The sequence below is a fragment of the Astyanax mexicanus genome, chromosome 2, assembly GCF_023375975.1.
Source record: "Astyanax mexicanus isolate ESR-SI-001 chromosome 2, AstMex3_surface, whole genome shotgun sequence".
NCBI lineage: Eukaryota > Metazoa > Chordata > Actinopteri > Characiformes > Acestrorhamphidae > Astyanax > Astyanax mexicanus.
The window spans coordinates 77,763,401-77,784,823 of NC_064409.1; the positions used below are offsets into that span (position 1 = coordinate 77,763,401).

At 37.3% G+C, this 21,423-nt stretch overlaps 1 protein-coding gene across 1 annotated transcript; it reads left to right on the top strand.

Moving 5' to 3' along the window:
• Window positions 1-18,497: 18,497 nt before the first annotated feature.
• On the top strand, window positions 18,498-19,802 carry LOC125799111 (uncharacterized). The gene is made up of 3 exons (XM_049475083.1): window positions 18,498-18,583; window positions 18,719-19,001; window positions 19,107-19,802. The coding sequence occupies exons 1-3, from the start codon at window positions 18,498-18,500 to the stop codon at window positions 19,758-19,760; spliced, it is 1,023 nt and encodes a 340-aa protein (XP_049331040.1). The 3' UTR covers window positions 19,761-19,802.
• Window positions 19,803-21,423: the final 1,621 nt, after the last annotated feature.

Genomic DNA, 21,423 nt, shown 5'->3' on the forward strand with positions numbered 1-21,423 from the left:
AACAAAAAAACCCAAGACACTGACTTTTTTCAGTGCGAAAAACCTCAAATGACAAGAGATCATAATTTTTGTCAGCCGCTGCGTGAGAACTTAAATCATTGGCTCTCTCTCTATTGAATCACGGCTCAGGCATCTCGGCTGATTCTGACGGCCGCTAACTCAATAACTCTCGCTCGGGAGAGATAAGAGGACGCTGAAACTCCCCGTTGTCTTCTTTTGTAGCAGTTATAGCGGTTTAAAGTGGTTTAAAGCTGTCACGCCAAGCGTCAGAGGATGTCGCCTAAATCAGAAATGGCACCTGTCCAATGATCTGAGCCATGATCCCTCAGCCAATGATCTTTCGCAATCTTTTTTCCTGGACAGCTGCAATCAATACATCTGTTACAGAGAGGTTGGAAATAAGTGACTGAGCTGGAGGTAATACACACACACACACACAACAGTATACAGGCAAAAGTATTGGGACGCCTGCTACTTTATCGCTTTGTACAAAATCAAGGGTGTTAATGTGATATTATTATAGGCTGGTTTTGTTGGAGTAACTGTCTCTACTGTCCAGGAAAAGCTTTTCACAAGAATTTGGAACATTGCTGTGACACCAACGGCTCTATCTTGCACTATCAGGTGTGTTGCGATGCTCACTGCTATCTTACATCCCACCAACAATCTATTTTTACACCTTCCACCTGCATTATTTAAATAGCAACAGTGCTTGTGAATATATCTACACTGATGGGTGTAGTGGTCTGGAAATTAGGTGTATTTAGGAAAATTTCTGGCATATTGCTATCTTGGCAATGGAAAACATAGGTGCGCCACCGTCTGATTTAAACCATGACAACTGTCAACAGTCGTTCATTGTTATCTTGGCAACGCAGGCACATACAGCCCTGCTTGTTACACACACACACATGGACACGCGACAGTACACAGCCAAATTTCACATTAACAATAAACAGAATAAGCTAGCATAAACAAGCAGGTCAGTTCCTCTGCTGAGAAACATTGGACACCTCTAGGTAGTTGCGCCGTTAACATAGCAATCCTTCAAAATCAGAGCTCACTTGACTCTTAAAGGGAATGGCAAGTGACGCCCAAAACATACATGATTAATTAAGAGAATAAGTACATGCCTTTTACGCATTTCATGCCATGCAAAGCATACTTTTCCCATTGTTACAATAGCAAAGACACAGCGACACACCCTAAATCCAGCTGCACGGTGCATGGTTGATGATTCGCCTGTAGATCACTAAATATTTAAAAAGTGTAATAGCACATAAACCTCTCAGTCTGGTTTGCTGTTATAGTTTAGTAAGAGTTTGGTTTAAAATAGCAATAAAATATAAAAAATAAATAAACTTAGGTACCACTTTAAAATAAGACTGCTATCTTTAAGAAACTCCTGAAGACAGAGCTCTTCAAAGAGCACTTACTCTCCTAACACCTCTAACAAACTAACTACTTCTAACCTCATTTCCTTCTTCCTCTCCTTCACTCCTCTATCCTATTATTCCCCTTTGACCTCCTTTTATCCCTATCCAAAGATGTTTTACCTTTAAACTTATTTTACATTGTACTTGACTATTGTAAGTCGCTTTGGACAAAAGCGTCTGCCAAATGTAATGTAATGTAATGTAATGTAATGTAATGTAATAAAGGGTTTATAAATGGTTTAGTTTATGAATGGTTACTAATTAGGTTGTAAATGCCTTAAAAATCATTAATAATCAGTTATAACACATACGTAAAAATGTACGTAGACCTGTTGTTTGCCAAAGAGTGAACCCACAGCCACATAACTGATTATTAATGATTTTTAAGGCATTTACAACCTAATTAGTAACCATTAATAAACTAATTGTAAACCATTTATAATCCCTTTATAAAGGTAGTCTTATTTTAAAGTGGTACCTAAACTTATCTTAAAATGAGCTTATGCTTCTTTTAATTTAATCTGAATTGACATAAATTTTAATGAACAACCTCTAGTTTTTTCTGTCCAGAGCAGTATGGTCCCTTATTTTCCAGACCACCATGATTTTACATATAAATAAGAATATCAGTAAAATACTTGTTTGTTTTCAACCATTTTAAATCCAAAATTGAGAACATGAGAGAAAAGCATTAAATAGAGATAAAATCTTAAAATTTGAATCAGTAAACTACTCCTCCCACATTCACATTCAGATAATTAAATGAGAATTAAACTACAACAATAATGAGCAAAGATCAACTTAAAAGAAAAAGTTTATACAATGTTTAGACTGGAAATGGAAGCTCTAAAAGGCTTAATACATATTGTTAGAAAGTAATTCGTTCATTCTTAAATTATCATTTCATTGAATTCATAGAAAGTTCCTATAATTGATAGAATAGGAACAACTGTTGATATGATATAAAGATATGCCACTCTAAAAGTGAGTGTCCCAGAAACAGGGCAGATAAATCCAGACCGACCCGATCTGAAACCTAAAATAACCAGCATTGTTCACATTTGTAAATATAGGGTTTGTCTCTTTGGAACTATGGCCTATATAAGCAGCTGTCTATGTAGGCAGCTTTTTACCAGTAAGGATTGTGAACAGCAGATTTGTGTTTATCTGCTCCAGAGGGTCTTATTAAATTGGCAATGCTTTACTACAGGGACTAGACGATTTCTCTGTGCATTTGCACATCTGTGTTTGCAACAGGTGCAACTTAAAGTAGGTAAATGCATTGCAATGCATATCTGCAAACATTTGGATATACAGCTCTGAAAAAAAAAGATCAGTTTCTCTGATTTAGCTATTTATAGGTTTATGTTTGAGTAAAATGATCATTGTTGTTTTATTCTATAAACTACAGACAACATTTCTCCCAAATTACAAATAAAAATATTGTAATTTAGAGCATTTATTTACAGAAAATGAGAAATGTCTGAAATAACAAAAAAAAAAAAAGATGCCATCTTGGCATCACGTTCTCCTCCACCAGTCTTACACACTGCTTTTGGATAGCTTTATGCTGCTTTACTCCTGGTGCAAAATTCAAGCAGTTCAGTTTGGTTTGATGACTTGTGATCATCCATCTTCCTCTTGATTATAACTCATCATTTTAAGTGGTCTCTTAATGTGTTTTCAGAGCTGTATAGTGTCTGTAATTCTAACCAACTAACACAGGTAGTGACTGATACACTTATAGGTGCTCAATATAAAAAATACCAGATGGCAAATACACAATTAATATTCTTACAGAAGTTAAACGTTACGACTTGAGATTTAAGTGTTTTTAGGTTTAAAATTCAACGATCAAAAAGCTGAATTGATAGACTGGTTATAGATTTCTTTCTGTTTGCTATTTTGCTAAACCTGGACCAGAAAATGTATCACTATCATTATCAATCGCTAACTTTGGCCTGACGGACTCAACACCTTGATTCCTGAGAAAACCTGGAGATCACAGCTGTGGAAAGTGTGAACTTACCCTTTCATTTTCATCACTGTGAAGCCAAACGCTTTCCTTATTAAAGTGCGGTTGCTGTCAAGACCTGTTTAGACCTGTATTCACAGACACCTCAGGAACACAAGCACTGATCTAGAATCATTAATTTCCTGGTATGACCATTAAAACACAGGACTCAGCCCTGTTACAACCATGTCTAAAGGTCAAGCTTTAAGCTGTAGAAGAAGATTCAAGCATGAAAATGCGTTGTTACCAAACCATTGATCGAATCAGTGATTTACCAATGATACAGCCATTTACAGCATATATATATATATATATATATATATATATATATATATATATATATATATATATATATATATATATATATATATATATATAATGGTTGGTGACACATTTAATTTGACATGCTTTAGAAGGAAATTATATTTGACTGCTTGGCTGTGGTCAGTTGGAAAAGAGCAGAAGAGATTTTAAAGCCCTGTCCACACGAAGCTGGATACTTTTCAAAACTGAGGTTTTTGTCTCCGTTTTTAAAAATATCTTTGTCCACACGCTCAAATGAACAGGGAATCTCTAGACACTTGGATGTTTTCTCGTCACTCCTCAGCAACAACTACAAATTTTTTTTAATTGTCCCACCAATTGTTTACCGTTCGCGGTAGGGTCTGTACCTCCGGACAGGAGGAATCGGTAAAAACTGCACACAGCGCATTTCAGTAACGTTTCCTCCGCTGTGTTTGGTAATGTGAGATTAACATTAAATTAAACTGTGAACATGTTATTAATCCACACATTGCAGAGAGAACTGAACCAATCCAGGTGCTGTCCCTGTTTCAGGACGAATCTTAACGTGGCTTAATGTACTAAACCATGAGAAACAATCACCAAACATCTTATTTTTTTCACTGCATAATAAAATTGATCAGAATCTATAAATAAATCACTATAACCCACATTACTGACCCGCTGTAAAAATCCAGAGAGGCTGGTGATGAGTAAACAGGCTGGATGAGGAGCTCCAGTAACAGTAAATGATGTATTTTGAGTTTGCTGGTGTAGCTGGTCTGTCAGTGTATCCAGGGTGGTGTTGGGTCAGTATAATTAGAGCTCATACTGATAGAGTAGTGTGTAGAAATGTTAAACACACCACTATCACTCCTCTCAGCTACACTGGTAAAACCTGTTACAGCGTTTAAAGCTGGTTCTGGGTAATTCCGCGCTGTTGGGTCAGAGAGGGCAGTTAGTTCATTAGTTGGATCAGCTGGGTGTAAATATGCTTTAAACGGCCGGAGTTCACTGTTGTTGTGCCGAAAAGAGTCCCCTCCCGATCGTACACGAGTTTTCAAAAATCTCCAGCTTGGAAGGCGTTTTTAAAAACCTCCTTTTTCAGTGACCAAAAACGCCATTTTCATATGGACCGAAGGCCAAAACAGAGACAAAAACCTCCTTTTTCAGTGACGGAAGGCCAAAACGGGTTTGTGTGGATGGGGCCTAAAATAAAGACAAGAAAAAGACTGAGTGAGAAGAATTTCCTAGTGTAAGGTTGGGTTAAGGGAGGTTAACAACATTGGTTACTCTATTATTATTCTGCTAAATTTCCTTTGGGATCCTATCTATCTATCTATCTATCTATCTATCTATCTATCTATCTATCTATCTATCTATCTATCTATCTATCTATCTATCTATCTATCCATCCATCCATCCATCCATCCATCCATCCATCCATCCATCCATCCATCCATCCATCGCCAGATCAGTGCTTGATTACCTCGATTTGTAGAGCCATATTCATAGCCCTATTTAATCTAAAGCGATCTAAAATGTACGTACGATTATAATCACAATCCATAACCCATAAAAAAACATAGCTATGATGCTATATGTTTTTAAAAATATTTGGTAACACTTTCTATGAATATTCTCTCTATAAGACTCTATAAACATACTCATAACACATTATAATGCATTCATAAGGCATTATAAACATGGCTATACATATTTATAAAATGTATAATTCATTATAGCCATGTTTAGATTATAGCCATAATGAATTTCCTGTGGATATTTTGTCAAATACGATGAAAAGGAAATGCGTTCCCGTGACCACATGACCTTCGTTGGGTCTTCTTTGGGTTGCCAGACTGTCCTGTCTCCATGTCTTTCTCTCTCTCTTTCTTTCTTTGTCCTACTTCTCTCTCTCTCTCTCTCTTTCTCTCTCTCTCTCTTTCTCTCTGTTATAATATCAGTGGTAGAGTTGGAGAGGTATCTCTGACCTTGCAGAGTGTAAATTAAAATGACGCTGAGCTGCTTTTCCCAAGAGAGCAGCTCTCAGCCAGAGCCGTCGAGTGCTTTTGTGTCTATATTACACCCACATTCACATTATACACAAACACACACTCAGACACACTGTTCAATTTCTGTCCATCAGATCAGACAGACGTGCTTATAATCACTGCATTTGCACTGCGTATATGTGTATATATGTTTATGTATCTGTATGATAATGTATTGAACCTGTGTATAAATGGAGGGGTGTAAAAGCACAGCTTTGCATTGCATTGCAGCACTTTCACAATTTACATTACTGTAAATAAAATAAAATAAAATCCACACGCAATTCTCTAGTGGCATTTCCAGCCATTAGGCTTCCATATAATCATTTGGCTCAATAAAGAAAAAGCCATATTTAATGGTGATGCTGCTATACAATGGAAAACCACAGATATACCCACTCAAATGTTGCGTTAGATAGAATATATGCTCAATTCTAAGTGGATTATTGATAAAGTAATATAGTAAAATGCACGCAAACTGCAATAAATCATTTCATCAAATCACATTTGTTGGTGATCAGAGATGCGCATAACCTCAGCATTATTTTAATGCACATGCTAAAGCATTGCAACAGAAAAGCACTGCCCAAATTGACCGTTTATGGTAAAATTTAGTCCTCATGTGTCACGCCTGTCTCTCCAACACTCAGCCCAACCCGCGATCTCCAGTCTCCAGACTACACTACCCAGAATGCACCACACACTGACATCACTCTTGTTTACAATCACATGTCATTGCACACGGCGCCTCCAGAAAGCCAATCACCGGAATACTGAACACACCTGTTCTCACTTATATATAAATAGACGGATTTATCCTTGTACAAAGCCCTTTGCCTGTGTTAGCTTTTCCGTTTTTGACAGTTTTTTTTGTATTTACCGACCCTGTTTCTTGCCTGCCCTCTGTATTTCGTTTATGGTATGTTTAATCTCTGTTGCTGCTGTTTATCGATGTTGACCTTGCTCATTCTGACTCCTCCTTTGTCTTATACTTACCTAATAAAGTAGACTTTAAATTTGTCTGAGTACTGGCAACAAACCACATTTTTAGCTTATTACACCATAATATATATTTTTTACATATTTATTGATTTGATTATTTTTTAAATAATTTTACAGGTCATATACAGCTCTGGAAAATATAAGAGACCACTTAACAATGTCTTTCCTTGTTTTTTTTTTTTTTACAAAATTGAAAACCTCTGGAATATAATCAAGAGGAAGATGGATGATCACAAGCCATCAAACCAAACTGAACTGCTTGAATTGTTGCACCAGGAGTAAAGCAACATAAAGTTATCCAAAAGCAGTGTGTAAGACTGGTGGAGGAGGAGAACATGATGCCAAGATGCATAAAAACTGTGATTAAAAAACAGGGTTATTCCACCAAATATTGATTTCTGAACTCTTAGAACTTTATAAATATAAACTTGTTTTCTTTGCCTTTTTCTGGACGGGACTAAAACTACTGGAGGACCACAGAGTTCAGCGAAAATCAGTAGATAATTCAGCCTGTAATTTTCTCAGAGGAAGTCTGAGAAAAACACGTACATGGTTGTTCTGGACGGGAATAAAATCACAGAGGATAAAACCCACCCATAAAAGAGAAAATTACCCCAGAACCCCCTGAGAAACTAATCCCATCCAGTTTGGGCTATAGAAGTTTTATTTAATACAAATAAAATATAATTCTTATGAAAATGCTGGTGAATATGGCTCACGAACTGTTAAACAAACAGGAAAAAAAGAGTCAAACTGGAATTGGATATTAATAAAGCTCTGAAATAAAATTCCACATTGCTCTTGACATCATACGCCTCTTATAGTTCCAGCTATAAGGGCTTTTAGAGCGTATATAGAGTATGGCAGCCATTAAGGGAGGTATCCAGTTCAGCATTAGAAACCCTATTAAAGGCCCACATGTCTACTCTTTACCCACAAACTCCATTTTTAACCCAATCCAGCATGTCTTTGACCCCATCACATCTAAACACCAAAACAGTGACTTCACCCCCCGTCCCCGGGCGGAGTTTTGACATCAGGAAGCTTTGCTATCTCTCTCTACAGTTAACTGAGCCACTGCACCTGAGTCCACGCGCCCAAATGGACGAGTCAATGAATTAATAATGACCGGTAATCTTATATCTCATAAATAAAATGTACCTAGGCGTAATATCTTATGTCTTAAATACGAGAAAGCTGGATGAGTTACGCCGCCGGTGACATTGAAGAAAAGGGCTTTCGTTTCTAAAGGAGACGGCTTTCGGAGTAACGTGAACCTTAACGATAAATCTGGAAACATTAAACTCTCATTTTTTATATCTGTTTATCAGTTCAAATCTACTGTGCCTAATACCTGTGGGACGACCATCAGCCACGTTTCTTACTGTATCCTTTTGTATAGACCCCATACGCTTTATTCACCATAATACATCACCACCGTCTACCAACATGATGCTGTGGGGCACGGAATTAGCATTGGACCACTGCACTGAAAAAAAAAAAAAAAAATGATGAGTAAAATTCACTTTAAAAAGTTTTTTTTAAACTGTCTGCATTTGCTTTTTTTAAGTAAATTTAATTTCAGATTAATTTAAGTAACTTCAACTCAAGACTTTCAAGACTTAAATGTTACACAGAGTAAATAAGTGAACTGAACTTCAGTCAATCCTTTCTTTTAGTAAACTTTACTTCATTTATTTTTACTGAATCAATCCTTTCTTTTAGTAAACTTTACTTCATTTATTTTTACTGAATCAATCCTTTCTTTTAGTAAACTTTACTTCATTTATTTTTACTGAATCAATCCTTTCTTTTAGTAAACTTTACTTCATTTATTTTTACTGAATCAATCCTTTCTTTTAGTAAACTTTACTTCATTTATTTTTACTGAATCAATCCTTTCTTTTAGTAAACTTTACTTCATTTATTTTTACTGAATCAATCCTTTCTTTTAGTAAACTTTACTTCATTTATTTTTACTGAATCAATCCTTTCTTTTATTAAACTTTACTTCATTTATTTTTACTGAATCAATCCTTTCTTTTAGTAAACTTTACTTCATTTATTTTTACTGAATCAATCCTTTTTTTAGTAAACTTTACTTCATTTATTTTTACTGAATCAATCCTTTCTTTTAGTAAACTTTACTTCATTTATTTTTACTGAATCAATCCTTTCTTTTAGTAAACTTTACTTCATTTATTTTTACTGAATCAATCCTTTCTTTTAGTAAACTTTACTTCATTTATTTTACTGAATCAATCCTTTCTTTTAGTAAACTTTACTTTATTTATTTTTACTGAATCAATCCTTTCTTTTAGTAAACTTTACTTCATTTATTTTTACTGAATCAATCCTTTCTTTTATTAAACTTTACTTCATTTATTTTTACTGAATCAATCCTTTCTTTTAGTAAACTTTACTTCATTTATTTTTACTGAATCAATCCTTTTTTTAGTAAACTTTACTTCATTTATTTTTACTGAATCAATCCTTTCTTTTAGTAAACTTTACTTCATTTATTTTACTGAATCAATCCTTTCTTTTAGTAAACTTTACTTCATTTATTTTTACTGAATCAATCCTTTCTTTTAGTAAACTTTACTCAATTTATTTTTACTGAATCAATCCTTTCTTTTATTAAACTTTACTTCATTTATTTTTACTGAATCAATCCTTTCTTTTATTAAACTTTACTTCATTTATTTTTACTGAATCAATCCTTTCTTTTAGTAAACTTTACTTCATTTATTTTTACTGAATCAATCCTTTCTTTTAGTAAACTTTACTTCATTTATGCATATAATATTACCTAATTACAATTACTTAATTTATACAATATTACTCAAATAATTTATACATAATATATTATAATTCCTGAAATTTAAATATTTTTAGAAAGGATTGATTCAGTAAAAATAAATGAAGTAAAGTTACTAAAAGAAAGGATTGATTCAGTAAAAATAAATGAAGTAAAGTGTGGTAAGATAATGCAGCATTGGAGTCTCCTAGTAGAACTTTCACTGAAGCCTTCATATACAAAGAGATATTTGGCGAATTATTAACTTGTAAATGTGTGTAAATGTGTGTGTGTGTGTGTGTGTGTGTGTTTCAGAGCTGTCTGTTTATACACTTCCCTACCAATTATGTAAACAGTTTTTTCCTTTCTTATGTAAAGAAATTTCTCTACGTTACATCATCACATACGGTAACCATGTCGAAAACACACACACACACACACACACACACACACACACACACACACACACACACACACACACTCCTCTATCTCTCTAACCTGCTTTTTGATTCCGTTTCTGTGGCGTATTTTTACACACTTTCTTACTAGCATGTTTTTGCAAAAATACAGAATCAAACACTTCTAATCTTGAATCTTTTGGGGTTTTTTTTACATGTAGTGTTTTATCTGCGTTTTCCGAATCCAACTTTACTAGAACTTCAATGGATGGAAACCCTGGTTGAAGAGAGAATGACTTCAGTGTCCAGATCACTTTCTTACACTGTCTGTTCTTATATTCAAACTGAGGCTTTATTTTTTATTCTCTCTCTCTCTCTCTCTCTCTCTCTCTCTCTCTCTCTCTCTTCCTCTCTTCCTCTCATTCAGACATTAGAGACAGCAGCAGTTTTGGCCGAGAGAAAGCGGTGATTAGCGTCCGGACACTCTACAGCAGTAATGGCATCCTGATGGAAATAAAAGTATATTTATATAACAGGTTTTATACATCACCGCTCTCTACCAGAGAGATAAACACCACGCCGTATACTACACTACCTAAAATACACATTACTCACAGAGAGAGAGAGAGAGATAAACACCACGCCGTATACTACACTACCCAAAATACACATTACTCACAGAGAGAGAGATAAACACCACGCCGTATACTACACTACCTAAAATACACATTACTCACAGAGAGAGAGAGAGAGATAAACACCACGCCGTATACTACACTACCTAAAATACACATTACTCACAGAGAGAGAGAGAGAGATAAACACCACGCCGTATACTACACTACCTAAGATACACATTACTCACAGAGAGAGAGAGATAAACACCACGCCGTATACTACACTACCTAAAATACACATTACTCACACAGAGAGAGAGAGATAAACACCACGCCGTATACTACACTACCTAAAATACACATTACTCACAGAGAGAGAGAGAGATAAACACCACGCCGTATACTACACTACCTAAAATACACATTACTCACACAGAGAGAGAGATAAACACCACGCCGTATACTACACTACCTAAAATACACATTACTCACAGAGAGAGAGAGAGAGATAAACACCACGCCGTATACTACACTACCTAAAATACACATTACTCACAGAGAGAGAGAGAGAGATAAACACCACGCCGTATACTACACTACCTAAAATACACATTACTCACAGAGAGAGAGAGAGAGATAAACACCACGCCGTATACTACACTACCTAAAATACACATTACTCACAGAGAGAGAGAGAGAGATAAACACCACGCCGTATACTACACTACCTAAAATACACATTACTCACAGAGAGAGAGAGAGAGATAAACACCACGCCGTATACTACACTACCTAAAATACACATTACTCACACAGAGAGAGAGATAAACACCACGCCGTATACTACACTACCTAAAATACACATTACTCACAGAGAGAGAGAGAGAGAGAGATAAACACCACGCCGTATACTACACTACCTAAAATACACATTACTCACAGAGAGAGAGAGAGAGATAAACACCACGCCGTATACTACACTACCTAAAATACACATTACTCACAGAGAGAGAGAGAGAGAGATAAACACCACGCCGTATACTACACTACCTAAAATACACATTACTCACACAGAGAGAGAGATAAACACCACGCCGTATACTACACTACCTAAAATACACATTACTCACAGAGAGAGAGATAAACACCACGCCGTATACTACACTACCTAAAATACACATTACTCACAGAGAGAGAGATAAACACCACGCCGTATACTACACTACCTAAAATACACATTACTCACACAGAGAGAGAGAGATAAACACCACGCCGTATACTACACTACCTAAAATACACATTACTCACAGAGAGAGAGAGAGAGATAAACACCACGCCGTATACTACACTACCTAAAATACACATTACTCACAGAGAGAGAGAGAGAGATAAACACCACGCCGTATACTACACTACCTAAAATACACATTACTCACAGAGAGAGAGAGATAAACACCACGCCGTATACTACACTACCTAAAATACACATTACTCACAGAGAGAGAGAGAGAGATAAACACCACGCCGTATACTACACTACCTAAAATACACATTACTCACACAGAGAGAGAGATAAACACCACGCCGTATACTACACTACCTAAAATACACATTACTCACAGAGAGAGAGAGAGAGAGAGATAAACACCACGCCGTATACTACACTACCTAAAATACACATTACTCACAGAGAGAGAGAGAGAGATAAACACCACGCCGTATACTACACTACCTAAAATACACATTACTCACAGAGAGAGAGAGAGAGAGATAAACACCACGCCATATACTACACTACCTAAAATACACATTACTCACACAGAGAGAGAGATAAACACCACGCCGTATACTACACTACCTAAAATACACATTACTCACAGAGAGAGAGATAAACACCACGCCGTATACTACACTACCTAAAATACACATTACTCACAGAGAGAGAGATAAACACCACGCCGTATACTACACTACCTAAAATACACATTACTCACACAGAGAGAGAGAGATAAACACCACGCCGTATACTACACTACCTAAAATACACATTACTCACAGAGAGAGAGAGAGAGATAAACACCACGCCGTATACTACACTACCTAAAATACACATTACTCACAGAGAGAGAGAGAGAGAGAGATAAACACCACGCCGTATACTACACTACCTAAAATACACATTACTCACAGAGAGAGAGAGAGAGAGATAAACACCACGCCGTATACTACACTACCTAAAATACACATTACTCACAGAGAGAGAGAGAGAGATAAACACCACGCCGTATACTACACTACCTAAAATACACATTACTCACAGAGAGAGAGAGAGAGAGATAAACACCACGCCGTATACTACACTACCTAAAATACACATTACTCACAGAGAGAGAGAGAGAGAGATAAACACCACGCCGTATACTACACTACCTAAAATACACATTACTCACAGAGAGAGAGAGAGAGAGATAAACACCACGCCGTATACTACACTACCTAAAATACACATTACTCACAGAGAGAGAGAGAGAGAGATAAACACCACGCCGTATACTACACTACCTAAAATACACATTACTCACACAGAGAGAGAGATAAACACCACGCCGTATACTACACTACCTAAAATACACATTACTCACAGAGAGAGAGATAAACACCACGCCGTATACTACACTACCTAAAATACACATTACTCACAGAGAGAGAGATAAACACCACGCCGTATACTACACTACCTAAAATACACATTACTCACACAGAGAGAGAGAGATAAACACCACGCCGTATACTACACTACCTAAGATACACATTACTCACAGAGAGAGAGAGAGAGAGATAAACACCACGCCGTATACTACACTACCTAAAATACACATTACTCACAGAGAGAGAGAGAGAGATAAACACCACGCCGTATACTACACTACCTAAAATACACATTACTCACAGAGAGAGAGAGAGAGATAAACACCACGCCGTATACTACACTACCTAAAATACACATTACTCACAGAGAGAGAGAGAGAGAGATAAACACCACGCCGTATACTACACTACCTAAAATACACATTACTCACAGAGAGAGAGAGAGAGAGATAAACACCACGCCGTATACTACACTACCTAAAATACACATTACTCACAGAGAGAGAGATAAACACCACGCCGTATACTACACTACCTAAGATACACATTACTCACAGAGAGAGAGATAAACACCACGCCGTATACTACACTACCTAAAATACACATTACTCACAGAGAGAGAGAGATAAACACCACGCCGTATACTACACTACCTAAAATACACATTACTCACAGAGAGAGAGATAAACACCACGCCGTATACTACACTACCTAAAATACACATTACTCACAGAGAGAGAGAGAGAGAGAGAGAGATAAACACCACGCCGTATACTACACTACCTAAAATACACATTACTCACAGAGAGAGAGAGAGATAAACACCACGCCGTATACTACACTACCTAAAATACACATTACTCACAGAGAGAGAGAGAGATAAACACCACGCCGTATACTACACTACCTAAAATACACATTACTCACAGAGAGAGAGAGATAAACACCACGCCGTATACTACACTACCTAAAATACACATTACTCACAGAGAGAGAGAGAGAGAGATAAACACCACGCCGTATACTACACTACCTAAAATACACATTACTCACAGAGAGAGAGAGAGATAAACACCACGCCGTATACTACACTACCTAAAATACACATTACTCACAGAGAGAGAGAGAGAGATAAACACCACGCCGTATACTACACTACCTAAAATACACATTACTCACAGAGAGAGAGATAAACACCACGCCGTATACTACACTACCTAAAATACACATTACTCACACAGAGAGAGAGATAAACACCACGCCGTATACTACACTACCTAAAATACACATTACTCACAGAGAGAGAGAGAGAGAGATAAACACCACGCCGTATACTACACTACCTAAAATACACATTACTCACAGAGAGAGAGAGAGAGATAAACACCACGCCGTATACTACACTACCTAAAATACACATTACTCACAGAGAGAGAGAGAGAGATAAACACCACGCCGTATACTACACTACCTAAAATACACATTACTCACAGAGAGAGAGAGAGAGATAAACACCACGCCGTATACTACACTACCTAAAATACACATTACTCACACAGAGAGAGAGAGATAAACACCACGCCGTATACTACACTACCTAAAATACACATTACTCACAGAGAGAGAGAGAGAGAGATAAACACCACGCCGTATACTACACTACCTAAAATACACATTACTCACACAGAGAGAGAGATAAACACCACGCCGTATACTACACTACCTAAGATACACATTACTCACAGAGAGAGAGAGAGATAAACACCACGCCGTGTACTACACTACCTAAAATACACATTACTCACAGAGAGAGAGAGATAAACACCACGCCGTATACTACACTACCTAAAATACACATTACTCACAGAGAGAGAGAGAGATAAACACCACGCCGTATACTACACTACCTAAAATACACATTACTCACAGAGAGAGAGAGAGATAAACACCACGCCGTATACTACACTACCTAAAATACACATTACTCACAGAGAGAGAGAGATAAACACCACGCCGTATACTACACTACCTAAAATACACATTACTCACACAGAGAGAGAGAGAGAGAGAGAGATAAACACCACGCCGTATACTACACTACCTAAAATACACATTACTCACAGAGAGAGAGAGAGAGATAAACACCACGCCGTATACTACACTACCTAAAATACACATTACTCACAGAGAGAGAGAGAGAGATAAACACCACGCCGTATACTACACTACCTAAAATACACATTACTCACAGAGAGAGAGATAAACACCACGCCGTATACTACACTACCTAAAATACACATTACTCACAGAGAGAGAGAGAGAGAGATAAACACCACGCCGTATACTACACTACCTAAAATACACATTACTCACAGAGAGAGAGATAAACACCACGCCGTATACTACACTACCTAAAATACACATTACTCACAGAGAGAGAGATAAACACCACGCCGTATACTACACTACCTAAAATACACATTACTCACAGAGAGAGAGATAAACACCACGCCTTATACTACACTACCTAAAATACACATTACTCACACAGAGAGAGAGATAAACACCACGCCGTATACTACACTACCTAAAATACACATTACTCACAGAGAGAGAGAGAGAGATAAACACCACGCCGTATACTACACTACCTAAAATACACATTACTCACAGAGAGAGAGAGAGAGATAAACACCACGCCGTATACTACACTACCTAAAATACACATTACTCACAGAGAGAGAGATAAACACCACGCCGTATACTACACTACCTAAAATACACATTACTCACAGAGAGAGAGAGAGAGATAAACACCACGCCGTATACTACACTACCTAAAATACACATTACTCACAGAGAGAGAGAGATAAACACCACGCCGTATACTACACTACCTAAAATACACATTACTCACAGAGAGAGAGAGATAAACACCACGCCGTATACTACACTACCTAAAATACACATTACTCACAGAGAGGGAGAGATAAACACCACGCCGTATACTACACTACCTAAAATACACATTACTCACAGAGAGAGAGAGAGATAAACACCACGCCGTATACTACACTACCTAAAATACACATTACTCACAGAGAGAGAGAGATAAACACTACGCCTTATACTACATTACCTAAAATACACATTACTCACACAGAGAGAGAGAGATAAACACCACGCCGTATACTACACTACCTAAAATACACATTACTCACAGAGAGAGAGAGATAAACACCACGCCGTATACTACACTACCTAAAATACACATTACTCACAGAGAGAGAGAGAGAGATAAACACCACGCCGTATACTACACTACCTAAAATACACATTACTCACAGAGAGAGAGAGAGATAAACACCACGCCGTATACTACACTACCTAAAATACACATTACTCACAGAGAGAGAGAGATAAACACCACGCCGTATACTACACTACCTAAAATACACATTACTCACAGAGAGAGAGAGATAAACACCACGCCGTATACTACACTACCTAAAATACACATTACTCACAGAGAGAGAGAGAGAGAGAGATAAACACCACGCCGTATACTACACTACCTAAAATACACATTACTCACAGAGAGAGAGAGAGAGATAAACACCACGCCGTATACTACACTACCTAAAATACACATTACTCACAGAGAGAGAGAGAGAGATAAACACCACGCCGTATACTACACTACCTAAAATACACATTACTCACACAGAGAGAGAGAGAGAGAGAGAGAGAGAAAAAGAGAGAGAGGAAGAAGAAGCTGAGACCTTAACATTATTGGCCAAATACCTCTCAGCTCCACACCATAACAGAAAACACTCTAATCACACATTTCAAATAATTTCAAATAATTACAACTAATAACACTGTTATTTTTATCCTATTAATTTATCTATTTTGTTTTATTTAATTATCTATATAATTTACTTTTATATGTATGGTATGTTAATGTATATTCTTCATATTTTATGTTATTTTTTAATCTTTTGTATATGAAGTAGTTGTTTCATTGCTTTGGCAAAAGTTTTTAATTCATGCCAATAAAGCTATTTTAAATTGAAAAATAAAATTGACAGAGAGAGAAACAAACGGAGAGACAGAAACACAGAGAGATAGAGAGAGAAACAAAGAGGAATTAGTGAAAAGCTAAAGAAAAAGAGAGAGCCACAGAGAGAGAAACAGAAAGTGAGAAACAGAAAAAGAGAAACAGAGAGAGAAACAGAAAGTGAGAAACAGAAAAAGAGAAACAGAGAGAGAAACAGAGAGAGAGGAATTAGTGAAAAGATGAGGAAAAGAAGGAAGAGAAAAAGAGAGAGAAAGAGAGAAACGGAGAAAGAAACAGACAGAAACAGAGAGAGAGAGAGAAACAGAGAGAGTGAGAAACACAGAGAGAGAGAACAGAGAGAGCGAAACACAGAGAGAGAGAAATACAGCGAGAGAAGGGGGAATCTGTGAAAAAAGAGAGAGAATCAGCAATTAGTGAAAATATGAGGGGAAAAAGAAAGTGAAACAGCATAGGAAGTATGCTGTGGGTAAATGTGGCTATCATTTAGTTGCATGGTCCTTTATAGATGCTCATTGATGCTCAATTAACATTAATTTTATGTCTATTACAGTAAATGCTGTAGAGTATTGGGTAAGAAGAATAAAAAGCATAGAAAAAAAACAAGGAAAAGGAGGACCAAGAGAGTAAAGAATGGGACAGAGTGTTAATGGATGTTACAGTTTTTCCCAAATGTTTACACAAAAAATGTGGAACTATGCACACAAATCCAAAAACATGAAGCTCATGTGTCAACATTGTGACTCCAAACTGCTAAACTCTAAACACAATTTTATATGTTCTCACTCAAATATCATTCTAAATCACAGCTTTGCAAATCGCTAAACACAAATTGCATCATTTAGAACACCTTGGTCACCTAAGAATCACTGCCCCTCAAATAAGAAACCTTAATTACCAAGTGGTCTCACACAAGTTGCACCTGTGCAAACTTAATTAGCAGAACGTTTCAATCATTTGTCAGAGTATAAAAGAGGCCTCAAGAGACTGATACAGGTGTAAGGCGAGATGATGGAGCAACAGGAGCACAGAGGAAGAGTCAGAGTAAGAGGAGGCCTAGCAGGCCAAAGAGGACGAGGAAGAGGAAGAGGAAGGCAAAGACGAGGCATTCTTTCAAATGAAATACGGGCAACATTGGTGGACCATGTAATAAATCATGGCCTAACCATGGCTGAAGCTGGGCGTCGAGTCCAGCCAAATTTGAGCCGCTTTACAGTAGCCTCAGTTATCCGGGCTTTTAGAGAAGAGAATAGGTAAGTAACAACTTTATGGTTTTACTGTAGTATTCACAGAAATGTGCACTACAGTACGATGTTTGTCTTTACATTTATGTAGCAATATAGTGAAATGCGTATCCTATAATGTGTGTGTATATATACTTTTATCAGAATAGAAAGACGGCCAGCAAGAGGCGGCAGACACCAGAAATTCACACTTGAACAAGAGACCACCATAGTAAACATGGTTTTGGAAAACAATGCAATTACCCTGAGGGAAATCAGGGACAGAGTCCTGGAAGACAATGTTCATTTCACAAACATTGACCAGGTCAGCCTGTCCACAATCGACCGTGTTTTAAAACGTCACCAGCTGAGTATGAAGCAAGTTTATCGTGTTCCATTTGAGCGCAACTCTGACTATGTGAAGGAGCAACGTTGCCAATATGTGCAGGTGAGTACAGCACCCTTTCTGTACCCTTTTTGGACAGGTCACTGTTTACCTCAGTGTGTCTAGGTTGGCCTTTTTTCTAATATGGTCATTTTCCTTTTTTTCCAGAGAGTGCTTGAACTAGATGCCAGTGCTGTTCCCTATGAATATATATTCATTGACGAGGCAGGGTTCAACCTGCATAAGATCAGGCGGCGGGGGAGGAACATCATTGGCAACCGTGCCATTGTCAATGTCCCTGGGCAGCGTGGTGGAAACATCACCATGTGTGCTGCCATTGGTCACCGTGGGGTTATACATCACCATGCACAACTTGGTCCTTATAACACTCCTCGTTTGGTATCATTTCTTGATGAACTCAAAAATCTCCTCAAACTCCCACAGGAAGAAGAACTAGAGCAGCCCTCCTACGTTGTCATCTGGGATAATGTACGTTTCCACCGGGCAGCTCTGGTCAATGACTGGTTCACTAACAATCCCCAATTTGTTGTGCTGCACCTTCCACCATATTCCCCATTTTTAAATCCAATAGAGGAATTCTTTTCTGCATGGAGGTGGAAAGTGTTTGAACGCAGACCCCACGAGCGTGTGGCGTTACTTCAGGCAATGGAAGAGGCATGTGATGACATCCACACAGCTGATTGCCAAGGATGGATTCGTCATGCAAGGCGTTTTTTCCCCCGCTGTTTGGCTAGAGAGAATATTGCAGCTGAGGTAGATGAGGTCCTCTGGCCTGACCGAGAACAGAGGCGTGATGAATAGTAATCTGTTTCTTTGCATTTTGCAATAAATACATTTTTGTTACCTCTTTGTATGTGAACTGATTTTCCTCGTCATGTTTCTCATTGTACTTACATAGGTAAAAGTTACAGTTTTGGAACTGTAATTGCATACACATTGCATACAGTAAAAATGGCACATATACATATACACGAAGTACTGTAATGCTATATGGGGGAGTCCTACACAACACAAAATAAATATAAACAACAGAAAGCCAACATATTTCCATGGACTTGTATGCATTTGAATTTGTAGAGTGGCCTCATGAAGTCAAAAACAGAACCAAATACTTCTGATAAAAGTGCTTTGAATTTATCTTATCAGTGTTTATTTGATGCTCTGTAAGAGATAAGCATAAAATAGTTGTGTGTGTTGTTTTGGTGGAAGGAATCAGTTTTGCTGGAGATTTGTAGAGTTTTAACAAAGGAGTTAATAATTTTCAGTTTGTGTTTAGAGTTTTGAGAAACTGAGCCAAGTTTTTTAGAAATGCGTTTAAACATTTGAGAAAAACTGTAATGAAAGGGTGGATGGGGTGGAAACAAGTGTGAAAAAGACAATAAGGGTGTAACAGAATAAAAGAGAGGATGGGAAAGAATAAAATAAGAGGATGTAACTGAAAAGAGTAAAGAGGAGGATAAGAGTGCAAATAGGTATGAGAGTATAAGTTAAAAAGAGTGAAGAAGAGGATGAGGACATATGAAAATAGGAGGACAAAGGAAAAGAGTACGGAATGAGTAAGATAGAGTTAAACTGTATTAAAAGTTAAAACAGAATGAAAAAGAGGAGAAAGAGAGTGAGAGAGAAAGATGGAGATGGAGAGAAGATGTACAGAGAGAGAGATGTAAAGAGAGATTTGTAGAGAAAAAGGAGAGAGAGAGAGAGAGAGAGAGAGAGAGAGATAAGGAGAGAAGCCAAGAGAAAGAGAGATGTAGAGAAAATAAGAAAGATGTAGAGAAAAAGAGAGATGTAGGGATGAAGAGAGAACGATGTAAAGAGAAACAGAGAGAGAATGAGAAAGATGTAGAGAAAAAGAGAGAGATGTAGAGAGAAAGAGAGATGTAGAGAGAGAGATGTAGAGAAAAAGATAGATGTAGGGATGAAGAGAGAGAGATGTAGAGAAAAAGAGAGAGAGATATAGAGGAAAAGTGAGAGAGATGTAGAGAAAAAGATAACGATGTAAAGAGAAACAGAGAGAGAGAAAGAGAGATGTAGAGAAAAAAGAGAGATATGTAGAGAGAAACAGATCGAGAAAGAGAGAGAGATGTAGAGAGAAACAGAGCGAGAAACAGAGAGAGAAACAGAGAGAGAAACAGAGAGAGATGTAGAGAGAAACAGAGAGAGAGAAAGAGAGACAGAGATGTAGGGAGAAACAGAACTAGAGAGAAAGATGTAGAGAAAAAGAGAGAGCTGTAGAGAGAGAGAGAGAGATGTAGAGAGAAACAGAGAGAGAAAAAGAGAGAGAGAAAGATAGATGTTGAGAGAGAGATGTAGAGAGAGAAACAGAGAGAGAGAAACAGAGATGTAGAGAGAAACAGAGGGAGAAAGAGAGAGAGAGATGTAGAGAGAAAGAGAGAGAGATGTATAGAGAAAGAGAGAGAGAGAGAGAGAGGGGGAGATTAGAGTAGCAGGAAACAGCAGTAAT